Below are 18,573 nucleotides of genomic sequence, written 5' to 3' on the forward strand. Positions count from 1 at the left end.
TCTTTTTTCTGTCGCGCGTCGCGCGATCTCTTTGCTCTCCTGTTCGAGACATATCTACCAAAGGCACCATCGGAGCTTTGGTGAGACTTGACGAAGGGCTTTCTTCTGCTGCTGTTCAACAGACTACATCACCTGGTTTATATGAGAGCATAAATCATTGGTTGACACGATCAGACCTGGCTGAAGCAAAGCTCAATAGGAGAGAGCTTAGAAGTGGGCTCTCCTCACACTCTACACCAATCAAGGCAATGCCAAGAGCAGGAACTGAAGCAACGATGGTACGTCAACAAACTGAGGTGCAGAAAGCATCAAAAGAAGTAAAAGAAACTCCTCAAAAATCATCAATGTTGCCACCTCCTTTGGACGGGTATGCAGGGGGACTCCCGTGCATCCTCAGCTAGGAGGGCTTCTTTCTTCAGGGAATGGAAGGATTCTCCTTTCTTCTCTGAATCTACTACAGGGTTGAGATGGCACTTTCAGCCTCAGCCTTGGTTTCTTTCCACCTCACTCTGAGGGGTTTTTTATTATCCTCATGATTTCATGATGTATTCCGCTTTGAGCTTGCTCTCGCGGGTTTTTGTTCTTACTTAATAGAAGTCTTTTTCATGAAAAAAAAAAAAAAAGAATTGGCACTTACCACTTTAGATGGAAATGCAACGCCTTTTATGCCATCACAAGGAAACTTTTGGAATTTTCTAGCATCCATTCAGGCAGCAATGATGCAACAGCAACAAGAGTTAAGGAGTCTAGCGCTAAAATGCCATTAGAAGGACATAAAAATGTCATCTACACAGTAGACAATACACCGAATCCAGTTCAAGGGACAGGCTACCGGGCCAGGTTAGCCCGACCAGGGTCTACAACCCCAAGCAACATGTTTGGTCCTCTAATCTAGCCCTATTCCTCGCCTTAGAGCAGGCAGAATCAATCCCTAAATAAGTCAAAACTCAGACACCTGTCTAGGCGACCACACTTGCAAATAAGCCCTCTCACTATTTGATGTCAAACTTGAACGCCCTCTCTGCAGCTCATGATGAGCACAATAATCGGAAGAAGCAAGCCGATAAAGATGCAACCATGGGCCCTCCAGCAACGTGCCTACTGGATTCACCTTGGTTAGAGCACCAACAACCTATATCCTCAAAGCAGAATGCCACCTCGAGCAGCAAAGAAGATTTCCTCAGCTTTGAGTTCCCATACTAGTCTACACTGAGTTCTAGGTGTAGAATGACAAGCTGTGGAACAGACCACACCCAATACTCCCTCGTGAGCACATCACGTCCAGGAACCTCGAGCAACGAACCTAGGTACACACCATGTCCATAGACTCTCTGACATCAAGTAATGAGCTCTGAATACATCTGGTCCATAGCTCCACAGCCTTGCTTTGCCTGCCAGACTTTCAACTGATAGGGGTCATAATCAGCCCGCAATCCTGCCGCCCACATGCCCTCTCTTGGTGTGACCTGTGGGAAGACCCGTAATTAGTGGTCGTAAGCTGGTGCAACCTAGAGATCCTGGGCAACTACTGTCTTGGAACCACAAGACTGATTTAGAGATGAATCTAACACCGTCTCCTAGTCCATAGATTTGTTCTTGGACTGACAATCCTTAGCCAGATGCCCTCTCTTTCGCATGGATAGCACTTAGACCTTCATTTCTTGTGCACTTTGAAAGTGCTTCACCACTTAGAGTGACTAGGAGCTTACCCTGGGAGCGAGAACCGATTCCTCCTCAAGGAGAAGGGAGCACAAGTCTTGAAGGTCCAGCTGACTTGTTGTGACCTGGCAATTCAAAGCTCGATAGACCATGTCCTACTGGCCGAAGCTTGGTTAGGATGAGCACCGCTAACTAGAGAGATGTGAGGGGAGCACCCATTGCCTGCAGATGATCATGAAGGACCTTAGCTTGCATCAAGAATGGCTGCATGGTACTCCCTCTGGGGAACTCATGATAGTACAACTGTCCCCGCAAAGTGATACCTCATATCACCGAATCCCTTGAGTTCAGGTCCTCCAATTTAGACCATACATGGTATGCATTGTTCAGCGTTTGCAATGCTAGAGAGACTTCCTTCATGATCATGTGAACTAAAGAGGTCATTCTGCATCCATACACCTGTGTGGGTGGCATTTGCAGCTTTGCGGAAGCCTATGGGTGCTTGTTTGAGCTGCCCAGGTGGTATGTGAACCTTGTAGGAGCCTATTGATGATTTTGGAAGTCTCTAGAGTGGTTTTTTCGAGCTTTGAGTGGTTTTTGAAGCAAAAAAACGAAATTTTTGGTGGTTTTGGAGCCTGTAACGTTTTTTAAGCCTGAGTAAACTGATTTCTCCTGGAATCATCTCGTGGGTGTTGGCATTCCTTGGCTTTGGACTCTGTTGCTCATTTCGTGAGCTCTGTGAAAGACTTGAGCAAAGGAGCCCACTTTTGTAAATCTGGTTGCTATTGATGCTATTTTTCATGACTCGTGAGCTTGAGTTCAAGTTCCACTACTCAAGCACTTCCAGGCCTCCATTCACCTTCCAACCCGCCCGGGAGAGGAAGGAAGAGCAGTAATAAGTTGTTGAATCAAGCATTTCGTCTTCTTTGATCCTCTTCCACGTTTCAACGCTCATGCACTGGACCGGCTCGTAGAGACCATTATTTCTGATTCCGTCAGTTCCGATGACTTGGAGACGGGCAAAACTACTACATGCAAAGTCTTGCGTAATTCGGTGAAGTATTCGCAGGCATACAGAACTCCGTGTCGCCATTTTGTCTCTCTGTCTAGATTTTCTCCAAAGCTCTACATAGGTGCCACGTGGCATTTTGGCTAAAGTCTAAGTTACCTAAGGTCTTAATTGTTGGTAAACTACAAGGATTGACTCTCGGTTTCACATCCGTCCGTTGGGATTTTGGAGTTGTGACAGAAGAGAGATATTTGTAGATTTCCTTACTGAGTCCGATTATGCAATGACGCCCATGTTTTGAGGCATCCCAGGCTCTATTTTCACTAGCGATCATTGCCATGGGACTGTGATCTTTCGGATATACCTTATGCAGATCACTCTGGTTGCAGTCTGAGCCATGTGAGCTCATTTGTGGTTTGCAGTGAGTTGCAACGAATGCTTTACAGGCCATTTGGATGCATTGCGATCCTTGTTAAATGCGCTGATAGACCCAAATTAACTTGTGCGATGCTTTATTGATGGACGTTTAGCACACAGATGCTATTTTATGCTGAGGGACAGCTTTGACATATTGCAGTGAATGCACAGGTTGTGCTATGATCTCTTGGATGAGATTTATTGATGCATACACTCATGGACAACATATATGCTTGAGGCATTTTAGCACTTATTGACATTGGGATTGCCATTGTTTAGTCATTGCAAGTTGACATTTTCTTTGTGCGATGCTTTATTGATGGACGTTTAGCACACAGATGCTATTTTATGCTGAGGGACAGCTTTGACATATTGCAGTGTATGCACACGTTGTGCTATGATCTCTTGGATGAGATTTGTTGATGCATATGCTCATGGACAACATTTATGCTTGAGGCATTTTGGCACTTATTGACATTGGGATTGCCATTGTTTAGTCATTGCAGGTTGACATTTTCTTTTGGGCCGGATTTGCTCATATGGATGCATAGTATATGCACATGAGTCGAATGCATTTTGATGCTTTGAGCCTTGAGTTTTTGTGACACTATCCTTCACTAAGGCAGACATATTTGGGTGCACCTCGTATTTGTTGTGATTTTTCTTTTGCAAGTACTAGCATTTGGAATTTTGTTTCATTTGTATCATGGCATCCTCTTCCATGTCTGAAAATGAGTTTTTCAACATTCAAAAGTTTGATGGGACAAACTTTTCTTTGTGGAAAGAACAGATAAGGAATGTGCTGATTCAAAAGAAGCAAATAAAACCATTGGCAGGGATTGGAGCTAAGCCTGCAGATATGTCTGAGGATGATTGGAATGAGTTGGATGCATTAGCAAAGTCCACTGTTAGATTTCATCTTGCATAATCAGTTTATTTCACACTAGTAAATGAGCAGACTACGGAAGACTTGTGAAAGAAATTATGTGCTACTTAAGAGAAGAAAACTGCCTCTAATAAAGTTTACCTCATGAAGAGGTTGTTTGAGCTGCAAATGAAGGAAGGGGTCTCCATTCCTTCTCACTTAAATGAATTCAATATTATTTTCAACCAGCTTCAAGCTCAAAAGATGAATTTTGATGCGGAGACTAAGGCAATATTTCTCTTGTGTTCATTACCATCCTCGTGGGATAATTTCCTTACAGTTGTCAATAACTCTACACCTGGTGATGATGTTGTGGGTAGCTTATTGGCCGAGGAGATTAGACGGAAGTCTATGGATGGCAACAAGCATGATGCAACCTTAAATGTGCAAAGGGGCAGATCATAGTTCAGGAGGAAGTCCCAAGAAAAAGAAAAGTCTCGTTGCAAATCCAAGGCACAGAACATTGAGTGTTACCACTATGGCAAGAAGGGTCACATGAAAAAGGATTGCTACAAGCTGAAAAGAGAGCAAAAGGATAAGAAAAAGAATGCAAATTGGGGTGCAAATAAGAAGGAAGGGAGGACAAAGGAAAAATGAAGATCGAGGGGATTAATGCAGTCACTGATAATAGTGACAATGACATTCTCTTCATGTCTAGTCTACCTTCAGACTTGCTTACCACTTCAGATGATGCATATTCCCGAGATTGGATTTTAAATTTTGGTGCTTCATTCCATCCCCAAAAGGAATAGTTCTCCACTTATGACAGTGGAAAGACAGGTTGTGTGCATCTTGGAAATAACTATGCATGTAACATAGTGGGAGCAGGTGACATAAAGTTTTGTTTTACAAATGGTTTTGCATTTGTTTTAAAAAATGTGAGACATGTGCCTAAGCCAACCAAGGGTCTTATTTCAGCGCGTCAGCTAGATGACGCTAGTTTTCAGACCACTTTTGGCTTTCAGAGTTCGAAACTTCAGAAGAGCTCTATGGTTTTAGCAAGGGGTGCCAAGTGTGGGACATTGTATCCCTTACATGTATCAGGGGTATCTGATCATGTTGTTGCAATAACCAAGCAGCCAAGTACTTTCTTTGTGGCATTGCAAGTTGGGACACATGAGCCAGAATGGAATGAAAGTCTTATGCCATTTGGGTTATGTACCGCATTTGAGTTTGAATTTTGTGAGCACTATCTTTATGGGAAACATACTAAATCAGCCCATAAAAGAATGGGAAAGAAAGAGCTTGATAGGCTTGATTTGGTGCATTCAGATGTATGTGTGAGAATGAGAGAGAGAGAGAGAGAGCAAATGAGAGCAAGAAGCAGGAGAGAGTGAGAGCTGAAAGCTTAGTTGCAACTAGATGAGAGTAAGAGAGATACAACTGAAGGAGTGAGATACGGTTTTGTCCTAGTGACAAAACCTTAGTAGTCACTAACCATAGTTAGTGGACTAACTGCGGTTAGGGAAAAAAACCTCTTAAAGAGGAAAAAGTGTCCCTAACTAGCTTATTAAATTACATTGGTCACTGCTAAATTATATCTATAATTCTAACACCCCCCTGTAGTGCCAATGTCATGTACAAGGATGATTAATCACCAAACGGATATAAGTTCAAGGGCACTGCGAAATGCCTCAAACTTTTCACGTGGAAGTGCTTTGGTAAAAATATCTACAACATTGTCATGTGTGGACACAAAGATCATCCTGATCTCTCCTGCATGCAACTTCTCTCTGACGTAGTGATAGTGAACCTCAATGTGCTTCATGTGAGCATGAAACACTGGATTCTTTGCCCCTGCAATGGCACTCTGACTATCAGAGAGAATTGGAGAAGGACCCTCCAATGACAGATGAAGATCAGCAAATAGACGACGCAGCCAGACACATTCAACTGTTGCTGTGAAAGCTGCCCTGTACTCAGCTTCACATGATGAGGTAGCCACTATAGATTGTTTCTTTCTCAGCCAGGAAATGCAAGCTTTACCCAAAAAGAAACAATTGCCACTAGTGGACTGCCTAGTGTCATAATCACCAGCCCAATCTGAATCACTGTAGGCATACATCTGCAAGTCACCCCCCCTTGCAAATAACGGAAGATGCACTTAACTGCCTGCCAATGCATAGTTTTTGGGCTGTGCATATACTTGCTCACCTGAGATACTGCAAACTGAATATCAGGTCTAGTGTTGCAGAGATAAATGAGGCATCCAACAGCCTGACTGTAAAATGTGGCATCAACTGATTCTCCTGCATCATGCATTGTGAGTTTCAGCCCCGGCTCCATGGGAGTGGCTATGGGCTTACAATCATGCATGTTAAATCTGTCCAAGAGTTTCTGCACATACTTGGACTGAGACATAACAGTGCCACGTCTCTCTTGAGAGAACTGGATCTCCAAATAAAAGTGAAGCAGCCCCAAATCTGACATGTCAAAGTTGGTCTGCAAATCAGCTTTGAAATCTGCAATATTATCTTCATTGGACCCTTGTGAGCAGTAAGTCATCGACATAAAGAATGATGACTAAAATTTCCTCCCCATCCTTCTTGATGTAGAGGGTGCTCTTAGTAGGACTATTGTGCAGCCCCTTGCTGGTCAAAAAGGCATGAATCTTGGCATACCATGCACGAGGGGCCTGTTTCAGCCCATACAAAGCTTTATTCAGCTTGCATACCTGAAGTGCATTTCCTGAAATTTCAAAGCCTGGAGGTTGTTTAACATAAACCTCTTCCAACAAGTCTCCATTTAGGAAGGTTGTTTTAATGTCCAACTGATGAACATTCCACTCAAAATGTGCAGCCATTGCAATAACAGATCGGATGGTGGTCATCCGGGATGTAGGAGCAAAAGTCTCCTCATAATCTATGCCCTTTTTTGGAGCATAGCCTTTGGCAACCAGCCTTGCCTTGTATCTGTCAATGGAGCCATCTGGCTTCCGTTTCACCTTGAAAACCCATCATGTACCAATGGCATGTTTACCTGGTGGCAAGCCTACGACATCCCAAGTCTGATTTTTCTGAATGGACTGCAATTCATCGTGTATGGCATTCATCCAATGCACATTGTTCTTTGCTTCTTCGAATGTTGCAGGCTCCTCCTCATCGAGAAGAGTACCCGCATATGCTGATTCCACTGAATTAGCACCTTCCATGTGCCTTACTGCACTGCGAGTCCTGCCAGGTAATGGAGCATCAATCTTACTCTCCCTGAGAGTCTGTAACAGCCAGTTTGGGACTGTTTTTGCTGCATGTATGTCTACAATTTCTTGCTGAACCACCTGTTCCACTGCCTGTGGAGGTGGCAAGACATCCTGTGGCTGAATTGGAGCATCGGGAGGTGGCTGTAAATTCTGATTTGCATCAGAAATATCAGCAGGGGAACCCAAGGCAATGGGTAGCAACCCCTCAAAAACATCCTCTGAAGAAGAAGGCATATGAAATTCAGCCTGAGTGTGAGCTGAATTTTCTGCAAATATCACATCTCTACTGATAATGATCTTGCGTGTAGCAAGATTGTAGACACGGTACCCCTTGCTTTCTGCACTGTACCCAACAAATATGCACTTAATTGCCTTATCTGACATATGCCGAAATTCAACTGGCACATGAGCATATGCAAGGCATCCAAAGACACGGAAATGATCCACTGAAGGCTTTCTCCCATTCCAGACTTCATAGGGAGTTTTTGTTTTCAAAGCCTTAGTGGGAGACCGATTTAAGATGTAGTTGGCACACATTAGACCTTCAAGCCAGAATTTGTGAGGCATGTGTTTGCTTTTCAGCATACATCTGTCCATCTCCATAAGAGTTCTATTTTTCCTCTCAGCTTTGCCATTTTGCTGAGGGGTCAGCCTCACTGTGAGCTGATGCACAATACCCTTGCCTTTCAGAAAAGCATCAAAATCTGCAGACAAGTATTCCCCACCTCTATCTGTGCGCAATGTCTATATCTTGAGTCCAGATTCATTTTCAACCATGGCTGAAAAGTGTTTAAACACCATGAACACTTCTGATTTGCGCTTCAACCCAAAGACCCAAGTGAAATTGGGGTAATCATCAATAAAAGTAACAAAGTAGAGATGACCACCCAATGATGGAGTCCTCATGGGACCACAGACATCACTGTGTATAAGCTGTAATTTTCGGAGAGCTTTAACTGAACCATCCTTTTTGAAGGGGAATCTGTGCATCATGCCTAAAACGCACCCTTCACAGGCATGTGGAGGAGGTATCTCAAGAGGTGGCAATGCATCAACCATAGAGTGCTTCTGAAGTGTCATCGAGCTGTTGTAATGCATGTGGCCATATCTGGCATGCCATAACTCTGCATTCTGCATGGCAGCAGTAGGAGTAGACACTGCAAGAGCATGGGCTGCTCTTTTCTCAAAAAGATCAAGTTGAAAAAGCCCACACAGCAGAGTACCACATAATCTCAAGGCATAATCCTTTTCTCTATCTCGGACAGCACATTTGTCATCCTCAAAGACGACCTGAAATCCAGCGCTGTTAAGAGTGGACACTGAAAGGAGATTCTTGGTGATACCAGGCACATACAAGACATCTGAAGGTCTGAAAACTGAGCCATCAATGGCGGTAAGCTCAACTTCTCCTGTACCACGTACTGAATATGACAAGTTGTTGGCACAAGTGACTTTCTTACCAACGGGAGGTGGATGCAAGGAAGTGAAGAGACACTTCCTAGAAGTGATATGCTTGGAGGCACCGCTGTCAAGTTACCAAGTATTCGGTGTTTCATTGACACTGAAAGTTGATGCATCCGTGGAAGGATCATAACTGCAAATCAAAAAGGCATATGTATCATCATTACAAGTGCATGTACTATCCCGAGCATCTAGAGCAGCCAGCCTAGAATCTGAAATGCAAGATAAAAAGGCATAATCCTGTCCGACAAAGTTGGCTGCAGCATTCCCACTGTCAGATGCATGAGGAGCTGAATCTGAAACAGCCATACCGGAGCTGTTTTTCTTCTCTTTTGCAAGCCTTTTCCTGCATTCTGCAATGTGATGACCTGGCTTTTTGCAGCAATGACAAAAACCCTTCTTCTTGGGCTTACTTGCATCATTCTTAGCCTTTTGTGAAGGCTGTCCTGACCCATTGGTCGGCTGATTTACTGATGTCTTTGCCTGTCCCTTTCCTTTTGACTTGAACTTTGAGAGCATAGCTCGTTCACCTGCACGTGAAGCCAAGTTTTTCCTGGTCTGCTCTTCTTGAAGCAGAAGTCCTATCAACTCATGAAAAGTGAGAGGATTTGCACCCCCCCTCAATGATAAGTTCAGCGAGGTATGAAAGCTTAGATAAGTCTCAGGAAGAGAATTTAGAGTGGTGGTAATCATCTCTGAATCAGGAATAATCTCATCAATGTTCAATAATTGCTCTCTCAGATCCTATAGCTTTGTGAGGTGGACTGACATGGAGTCACCCTCTTCCATATGTGTATTACTTAACTCTCTTTTCAAGAAAGATACCCTTGCATCATTCGGGGCTGCATACATGCTTTCTAAGATATTTCACGCTGCCTTCGAGGTCTTACACGATCGGATATGCGGAATGATAAATCTTTTCACTGAAAGAGAGATGCATGACAAAGCTAAGGCATCCTGTGAATCCCATCTCTTTTGTTCTGGAGTGGTGGCTACAGCTGCACCAACAACCTGTCCTGCAACTGCACCCTGTGCACGACCTCTTCCACCTCCTTGCTGGGGAGGGGTATTAGGTGCCATACCTGCTGGTCGGATCTCATCCCCATTCACATAATCCCATAAGTTGCGAGAAATCAGAATATTGCGTACCATAAAACTCCATAGGGAGTATTTGGTACCATCCAACTTGTCTTCCTGTGAAAGACCACCGAACGGGAAATCATTCTGATTTTGCTAGGCCATATCTGAGAAAGAGATTTTAGCAGATACAAGAATTCCCTTACTGGGAATGAAATGCACAACTCCCAAAAAACACAGCCAAGCACTGGCTGTAAATGCAACTCAGATTTCGGCACTTGCACTGTCAGAAATCTGTCCAAGCATCAAAAACTCTCCAAAATCTGCCAAAAGTGCTGCAAAACACTTAAGAAAGGCAGTGTGAAATCTCCAAAATTGCTTCTCCAACACAAAAGCCCCAAAATAGACCTGAAATTGCAACCAAAAAGGAGCAAATTGAACAAAAGCCCCAAATGTTGCGCTCTGTCTGCAAAAGCCCCAAATTTCACTGCGAAATTGCAGTGTAATCACAAAATCCTCAAATTTCTACAAGAAATTGTACTGCAAAACTGAAAGCCCCAAATTTTGAGCTTGAAACTCTGAATCTGCCAGCAATGTCTGCTTCAAAAGCAATTACAAACCCGAAAATACCCCAAATGTATGCAAATGACTGCAAAAATAGCTCAACAAGCACCAGATCTGCAAAGAATAGCAAAAGAGCTGCAAGAATGCCTGCTCAATGAATCCTGTACGAAATCCATACACCTACAGTACGGCTGTACGAAATACAGTGCATCGGCTGATGCAGGTGTGCAATACGAAACTTGCAGGTACGGATGTACGGACGAGCAGGTACAACACAGTACGAACGGAGTGGACTGTACGACAGTACCGACGAAATGCAGTACGGGTTGAGAAGTACAGTCGCGCATCACGGAAGCAGCAGGTACGGCAGATCTGCAATACGGACCGAGCCAAACTGAGCGAAATCATACATAAATGTACGGATGGCGGAAACAGTACGGCGCAGTACGGATCTATAGATCGTGGAGCTCGAGCAAATCTGTACGATCGAATGCAGGTTTGTACGGGCGAGATGCAGCAGAGTACGGACTGGAGTAGCAAGGCCGTACGGACCTGTACGGAATGTACGGCACACGGACTGTAGTACAGCACTGTACAGGATGACGAGACTGCAGCAGACAGAAGGTACGGAAAGCTAGAGTTCGGGAGCAGGGAGCAGGTCCAAGAGCACGATCTACTCTGATACCAAATGTGAGAATGAGAGAGAGAGAGAGAGCAAATGAGAGCAAGAAGCAGGAGAGAGTGAGAGCTGAAAGCTTAGTTGCAAATAAATGAGAGTAAGAGAGATACAACTGAAGGAGTGAGATAAGGTTTTGTCCTAGTGACAAAACCTTAGTAGTCACTAACCATAGTTAGTGGACTAACTACGGTTATTGAAAAAACCCTCTTAAAGAGGGAAAAGTGCCCCTAACTAGCTTATTAAATTACATTGGTCACTCCTGAATTATATCTATAATTCTAACAGTATGTGGTCCCATGCCTACACGGTCATTAGGCGAGGCTGAATACTATGTGAGATTCATTGATGATGCAACTAGGAAAGTGTGGGCTTATGCTATAGCTCATTTGGGTTATGTACCGCATTTGAGTTTTTCTAATTTTGAATTTTGTGAGCATTATCTTTATGGAAAGCAGACTAAATCAGCCCATAAAAGAAGGGGAAAGAAAGAGCTTGAAAGGCTTGATTTGGTGCATTCAGACATATGTGATCCCAAAGACTGACTACTATGTGATATTCATTGATGATGCAACTAGGAAAGTATAGGCTTATGCTATAGCTCGGAAGAGCAATGTGTTCTAGGTATTTCAAAAATGGTTGGCTTTGGTTGAAAATCAGTCAAGTAGAACGCTTAAATGCCTATGGATACGGATTCACAATGATGGAGAGTATCTCTCTTATGACTTTCAGCATTTCTATGATACACGTGGGATCAAGAGGGATCTCATATCCTCTCGTACTCCAGAGCAAAATCTAGTTGCAGAACAAATGAACCGCACCATGCAGAAAAGGTTGCAATGTATTTTTTTTTGCGCAAAAAGTAGTGCTAGTTATATTACTTAAAAACGAGAGTACAAGAGGGCCTAAAGGCCAGCGGGCTGCAATCACAAAATGGATACAGCCCGAGGAGCCAAAATACTAATTACAAGCCTCTTAGGGCATAATTCTCGAAGAATGGACAAACAGCCACGGTGGGGGGGGAGTAATGCCACTGAAGACTCTGAGCAGGGTGCTGGAAGAACAGCTCTCGGTGGTCCCAGTCGCGAAGGAAGCGCCGTCTCTTCTCCTTCCCTGCTCGGGACTCTCCCTAAATCTGATCCCACTGACCCTTGAGAAAAAAGTCCCCTCCTACAATCCAAGAATCCATCTCTGGCAATAAGTCTGTCAAGGAGCTCCAAAAAGCAGCTCTCCATCTGAGGTCGGTCGGGGCATAGATATTGAGGATGCCGATACGGGATCCCTCAATATTCAAGCCCACCCAAAGCACTCATCCTGGGATCAGGGTGCCAAAACCACACACATGTTGAACTAGAGAAGCATCGATGGAGGTACAGACACCCCGCTCCTCCCCTGCTCGCCAATCAAAGGTTCCCAGTAGGTGTGGGAGCGTCCTGTGAGGACCTTCCCACAATTACTGGTCTGAGAAGCCGAAAGCTTGTGTTCCTGCAATAGGAGCACATCTACCCTTCCCACCAAGGCTGGCTGAAGCTCCTGTCTGAGCACCATCTTCCTGGGGCCGCGGGTTCCTGATGAGTGGAACCCGTTGATGTTCCAAGAGATAATGCGTATACTCATGAAGAGGGGAGATGGGCCACAAACAGCTGTCTGCTTGCGGTCGATGTCGAGGTGGTCGGAGGATGTCCAGTGTGCAAACGAAGGCGCTTCTGTGAGGGTTTCGAAGGAGAGGCCGGATCATCGGACCCATCCTCTAAAACCTTCAACAGAGGGGAGAGGCCCTTCGTCCCATGGTGGTAAGCTCTCTCTAACCAGCTCGACGCCTCTGCCAGGGAAATACTGTACAAGCCCGCTACCTCTGAGGTCCTCCACGGGCGGAGCCCTTCTGCGTAGACCCACTCCAGAGGCGGTCGAATAATGACCAAAAGGCGGAATCGTTTGGCGCTATGGCGCCATCTCAGACAAACGTCACCCTCCTTCCACTGCTGCTGAAGAAGCTCCGCTGCTCTGCTACTGATCCAGTCGACTGCCACTTTGACATGTGGCACCCCTTGGGCTGCCGCCGCATCAACGAAGGTGTCTTGCATGGGCCAGCCAAAGTGCGCCCCCAGGTCCTTGATATCGGGCGAAGCTCGGTTGTGAGGCCTGGGAAAATGAGGGTAACTGGATGGCGAGGAATGCGGAAGCGGGCATCCAAGTCCGCTACACTGAAACCCCTATACCATGGGACCATAAGGATGATCTTCCCACCCACAGAAGTAGGGGATCGCCTGACCATATCGCTCGCAGCCTGTGCTGAGGAGAGCTTGAGCCAGAAGATACCACGTCCCATGAGTGCAACCTCCTCAATGTGGCTGTCCTCAAGGTAGAGGGTGGACTGTAGCTAGTCCCCGATGTCTGCTCGTGAAGGGGAGTAGCCAATCACTCTCCCATAAACGGATGTCTGGGAGAAGTCCGTGGCGGCCTGCTTCACCAAGGAGACCTGATGCTCTGTCAGTGTTATGCTGTAGGCTGATGGGGGAGAGGGGGGGTCCGTCTGGGCCACCGGTTCCGGGCTCTTGGCCACCATACCGCACCGACAAACTGCGAATGCTCCAAAGGCAGGGGAATGAGAAGGAAACGGCAGAGACGGAGGGGGGGAGTGGTACGGAGGCAGGGGAGGAAAGAGGGAGGGATGGAGAGGTACGGGGAAGCAGGGGGGAGAGGTGGTGAAGAGGGAGCGGGTGGCGGAGGGGAAGGAAGGAGGAGAGAGGGGGGGCAGCGCAACGCAGGGCGGGAAAGAGGAGGGAAAGGGAGGGGGTGTGGCAGCGCCGCACGAGAGGGGGCGGGGAGGAGAGGCGAGAAAGGAGGGGGAGGGGAGGGGCAACGTTGCGCCGCAACGGGGGGAGATGGAGGGGGCGGGAGGGGTGGTAGCGCAATGCGAGGGGGGGGAGGCAGGGAGAGAGCGGAGAGCAGAGAGGGAAGGAGCGGAGCGGGGAGGGGACAGCGGGCGGAGAGGGAGGAGAGGGGGACGGAGGGGCGCGGCGGGAGGCGACGACGAAGGAGGAGGGGGGAAGGAGGGGCCGCGCAGCACGAGGGGGGGTAGACGGGAGCAGGGGAGGGGGGGGCGTTCGCGAAAGGTTGCAATGTATGCTTTCCAATGCAAGTCTTTCTGATGGTTTTTGGACTGAGGCAATGAAGACTACAGTGCATGTGATCAATAGATCACCTAGTAAGAGTTTGGATGGTGGTATTCCTGCAGAGGCATGGAGTGACAAGAAGCCCTCTTACTCTCATTTACGTATATTTAGGTGTGAGGCATATGCACATGTGTCAAAAGAGCTTCGGAAGAAGCTAGATCCTAAGTCTAGGAAATGTGTTGTTTCTGGGTTATGGTGAAAGTGGAGAGATGGGCTATCGTCTCTGGGATCCAAAAGCAAAGAAGATCATACGAAGGTCTTCAATGAGAAGAAGATGCATTAGACACCCATGAGGGATGTGGAAATGAGGAGAATCACTTTCTAGGATGTGAATCCACCAACATATTGTGATAGACAACAAGCTGTCCATGCACCGAACGTGCAGGAAACGGTGCCACCAGGTACTCCCACAGGTATACAATCGACGGCAGATGATGGATCATCTATTGGTGGAAATGATGAGCCCAGGCTGCCCCTACAGCCTCAAATCACCTTGAACCAGCCCTTCGAATTGCCCCAACGGGTTCTCCTGGTCCCTCATCAACGATGGCAAATGATGTCATGTAAGAGTTGTGCACATGCGGAAGCGTAAAGAGGAGAGAGAGAGAGAGAGAGAGACCCTAAAATGAGGCAATAGCAATTCTGTATTTCCAAGGATACAACCACAGCCAAGGGGCTGGCGGAGAGAGAGAATGCTCCAAGAGAAACCCCAATGTGAGACTCCAAGATAGTGGAGAGAAAGCTCTATTTATAGGGCTGTATATTGGCTGAGCAGACCCAGGTCAGATCAGTTGACCCGACCCAGGTCAGTCGACCTGGGTTACCCGACCAGGTTCTGCAAACCCAGACAGCCGACCAGGTTCTGCAACCCCAGGCAGCCTGTTTGGCTCGGCCCTATTCCCTCCCCTTAGAGCAGGTGGAATTAGTCCCTAACTGAGCCAAAACTCCTACAACTGTCTGGGCTGGCACACCCACAAATAAGCCCTCTCTCACTATGAGATGCCGAACTTTAACAGTTTCATCATGGAGGGAGATTGAATCCCCCTGATTGTATGCAATCAATCCACCTTCTCAGTGCTCAACACTGTTTCTCCTCAAGACATGCAGAACCCTAGCAGTAAAAACCCACATCTGGGGATTCTTTCCCACATAAATCATTCCTTGTACTCTACCTAGCCTATCCTTTTCCTTTTCTACAAAAACTTCGACATTATTCCAAAAAATTTATTGTATGTATTGCCTTATGTAATGTCTCCACTAGAATCTTCAAGGATTACATGCTTTTCCATAAAATTCTAGATACATGATCAAGCCAGGTTAGCAGCACGTTTCTTTCAGTCAAATGTGCAAGCATTTTAGTCAACAAGATGAGCACTTTCTATTCAACAATTACTATAACCTGCGTTCCAGGGACACTAATCTCCAGTGTAAACTTCTCTAAAAGGAACTCTCCTTCTCTCAAAAGCCAAGCTTCTCTATACACCACTCCGAAGTCCTAGCTAGCTACAGGACATGAACATGCCAATTCAAGAACTTCCTTCTCAGATTACGTGCATGACATAACGTCTCAACAAGGGAATAAGAACTTCCAACTTATGTTCTCTTAACGAATAGCTTCCACTTTATTTCCCACCTTTTTCAAACTTCGATGACCTCATTTTTTTAGTACATTATCAATCTCTCTTTACCTTCTCCATCAATCTGTGAGAACCAATTCACTTTATTTCCAGAAAAATTGTCGCTCTGAGTATAATACATGTGAACCGGTGAAACTTCAGTACAATTTTGGTATAGCCCAGCTGAGTTTATCCTTTCAATCCTGTGATCTGACAGCCAAAATCGGAGGCACTGTACATGGATCCTAAAAGTGGTCCTAAAGTGCTAATCTTAGGTGTGAGTCACAATTCAGCTAGCAACCCATTATACAATGCACCACCCATGACTTCCCAAAGGCGACAATTCACCTTACAAGGCACCTTTCGAGTCATAGACATCAAGGCCATGTCCAAACTCAACATATGAACACAACGAATAATGGTAGTATTTCAACCTCTCTCACGATGGTATAAACCATTAACTTCATCTCCCATAGCAAGGACTAGCTACTATGACACCCTGCAACATCATGGTTGGGGATCATTTTGCATATCTATTATGTACTATGACATCCCAAATAGTATGTGGATCATTTAATAAGCATGTGCTGCCAGGCATGCACGAGCATACTTCTAAAAGTACGATCAATTCCATTCGAGGATTCAAATCTCAACACATTAAAGTGAGCAAATCCACAATCACTAGGGATTGGCAAGTTTATCTTTTCATTTTATGGAATGGTTTTCAAATATTGCGTAGATCTCTTGCTCAATCTAAGATCCATGAGCGTTACCTTCTACGTGGGGATCCCCGTGCCGGAACCCCGTACTCATTCGCTGCTTTTCTAGCACGATGAACGTGCATTCTGCGATCAACCAGCATTGTCAACCTTCACATTGACTCTTGTAGCCCGTGAAAGCAGAAAAGAACCCAGAGAAAGATTTGTAAAGCTGGAAAGTGATGCGAGAAAGAGAGAGAGAAACTGAGAGGATCGACGGTCCAAGAGTGCTGCATAGCGTACTCCTCGTCGAGGGTGAGCGGCTCGGAGGCTGTGGTGTTGAGGAGGTGAGGGTCCTGCATCCAGGCGTGGTATGTGGGCACATGCTCGCGACTGTAAGGCACTAGCACCACTCGTTGGCTCTCCAAGCTCACCCCTCGTTCCTCCATCCTCCTCTTCTCATTACTTAAAGCTTTGCTATGGGGTTGAGTTTGTGGCCCTGCAAGGATCATCTGCTTATCTTTTGCTAATCACGTCATGGTTGTTAAGGCTTTCTAATGTGTTTAAGGCTTTCTAATGTGTTTATAAGGGTATTTCTCTCAATCTCTTAGTGCTTAGTAGGTGGTTTGTGTTAGACTAAGTGGTAGTTTAGGTCATTATAATGAGTTTTTAAGTTTAGGTTTTTGTTTCAGTCCATCCCTCATCTCCCTCACTCAAGGTAATCATCCTTTCTCCCTCAAGTGGTATCATCCTACACTCAAACATCTCTATACCTCTCTCTACACCCCCATCACCCTCCTCTTCACCATCTCTCTACCTCTCTCTGTACCCCCATCTCCTTACACTCCATCCCCCTCCACCTCCACACCCCCCACCCCCCAATCCCCCCTCCACCTCCCTTTTCCCCCCTCCCCCCTCCACCACCCCCTCCCCCCCTTTTTCCCCCCTCCCTCCTCCACCTCCCCCCTTCACCAACCCCCACGCCTTCCCTCTCCCCCTCCCACCACCACCACCACCCTCTCCACCCACCACTACATCCCTCTCTCATCTCCTCCTCTCTCCCCTCTCTCTCATCCCCCGTCTCATCTCTCTCACTCCCGTCGCTTCCCTTACCCCACACGTACCCCCGTGCACGTCCCCGCACGTATAATCGCGATGCCTCAGGAGATCGCATCAACAGATACATAGCCCTCGACAACCGAGTTGCACGAGCATGTAGGCCTCAACAACCGCACCGCACGGGCACGCAACGTTGTCGATGGCAACACCTTGACGATTGTGCAACTCTACAAGAGCCAACGCCTTCGGGTGCCAATGCCATTGGGCGATGCCTTGCACACGTAGGTGCACCAGGCACAGCAACACACGCACGAGTGCCATGCCATAAAAGCCCACCATCGTGCAATCTGCGTGCCACCGAGCATCGCTCCACGCGCCCGGGAACTGTCGAGTGCCGCACCACTCCGTTGCCACCGTCGAAAAATCTACCACTCCGCCGTCGCCATGCAGTGGATGGAGGGAGAGAGAGAGAGAGAGAGAGAGAGAGAGAGAGAGAGTAACTAGCCCTTAGGTTAGTCAAGCTAACCGTAGGACATTAGGTTAGGGTAGGAGGACAAAAGAAAAAGAAAAGAAAAGAGAGGAACAAACTCATATTTAGTTAGGGAAAGTAGATTAGGTTAGGTCATCCAATCCTCCCTCTTATACACACACACCCACCTCCCAAAAAAAAAAAAAAGGGAGGGGGGGGGGCTCTTTCTTAGTAGTGCACATTTTTGTCCCTTCTTTGGGGGCCCGTACCTGAAGGCCAAATTGCACCCAGTCTGAACCAAAATTTCACGCACGTAAAGACCTATATCAAACAAAAAATTTCAAGCCTTTTTACTATCATTTTAAGTCTTGGTAATCGTCACTACATAGGCACTTATTTCGACCCGTCGATTGCATATTTTTTGCCATTTTTGGGCTACGAAGGTCAAAATCAATTGTGGATTTCAAAGTCAAACACACTCACTTGAAAGATACACTTAAGCATTGTGTATGCAGCTCAGATCTGGATGAAGGCTAGTACCTGCATACTTTCACGAACTTTCTTCTGC

General features: G+C 46.2%; 1 protein-coding gene across 3 annotated transcripts in view; it reads right to left on the reverse strand.

Annotated features, from left to right (window-relative positions):
- The window catches only part of LOC147895576 (Acyl-CoA N-acyltransferases (NAT) superfamily protein), a 52,134-nt gene extending 35,137 nt beyond the window's left edge, over positions 1-16,997 (reverse strand). For 2 of the 3 annotated variants that reach the window (XM_087383557.1, XM_087383556.1), the window contains exons 1-2: positions 16,743-16,995; positions 16,553-16,624 (exon numbers count right to left, since the gene is read on the reverse strand). In XM_087383557.1, coding sequence (XP_087239683.1) covers positions 16,553-16,624; positions 16,743-16,989 — 319 coding nt within the window. In that variant the 5' untranslated portion in view covers positions 16,990-16,995. Of the gene's footprint in view, positions 1-16,552; positions 16,625-16,742 lie in introns of all 3 variants that reach the window. The other variant, XM_087383558.1, reaches the window with a different exon arrangement.
- Positions 16,998-18,573: the final 1,576 nt, after the last annotated feature.

The sequence above is a fragment of the Dipteris shenzhenensis genome, chromosome 13 (assembly GCF_047967505.1).
Source record: "Dipteris shenzhenensis isolate YYH24624 ecotype China chromosome 13, Dip_SZ_1.0, whole genome shotgun sequence".
Lineage (NCBI taxonomy): Eukaryota > Viridiplantae > Streptophyta > Polypodiopsida > Gleicheniales > Dipteridaceae > Dipteris > Dipteris shenzhenensis.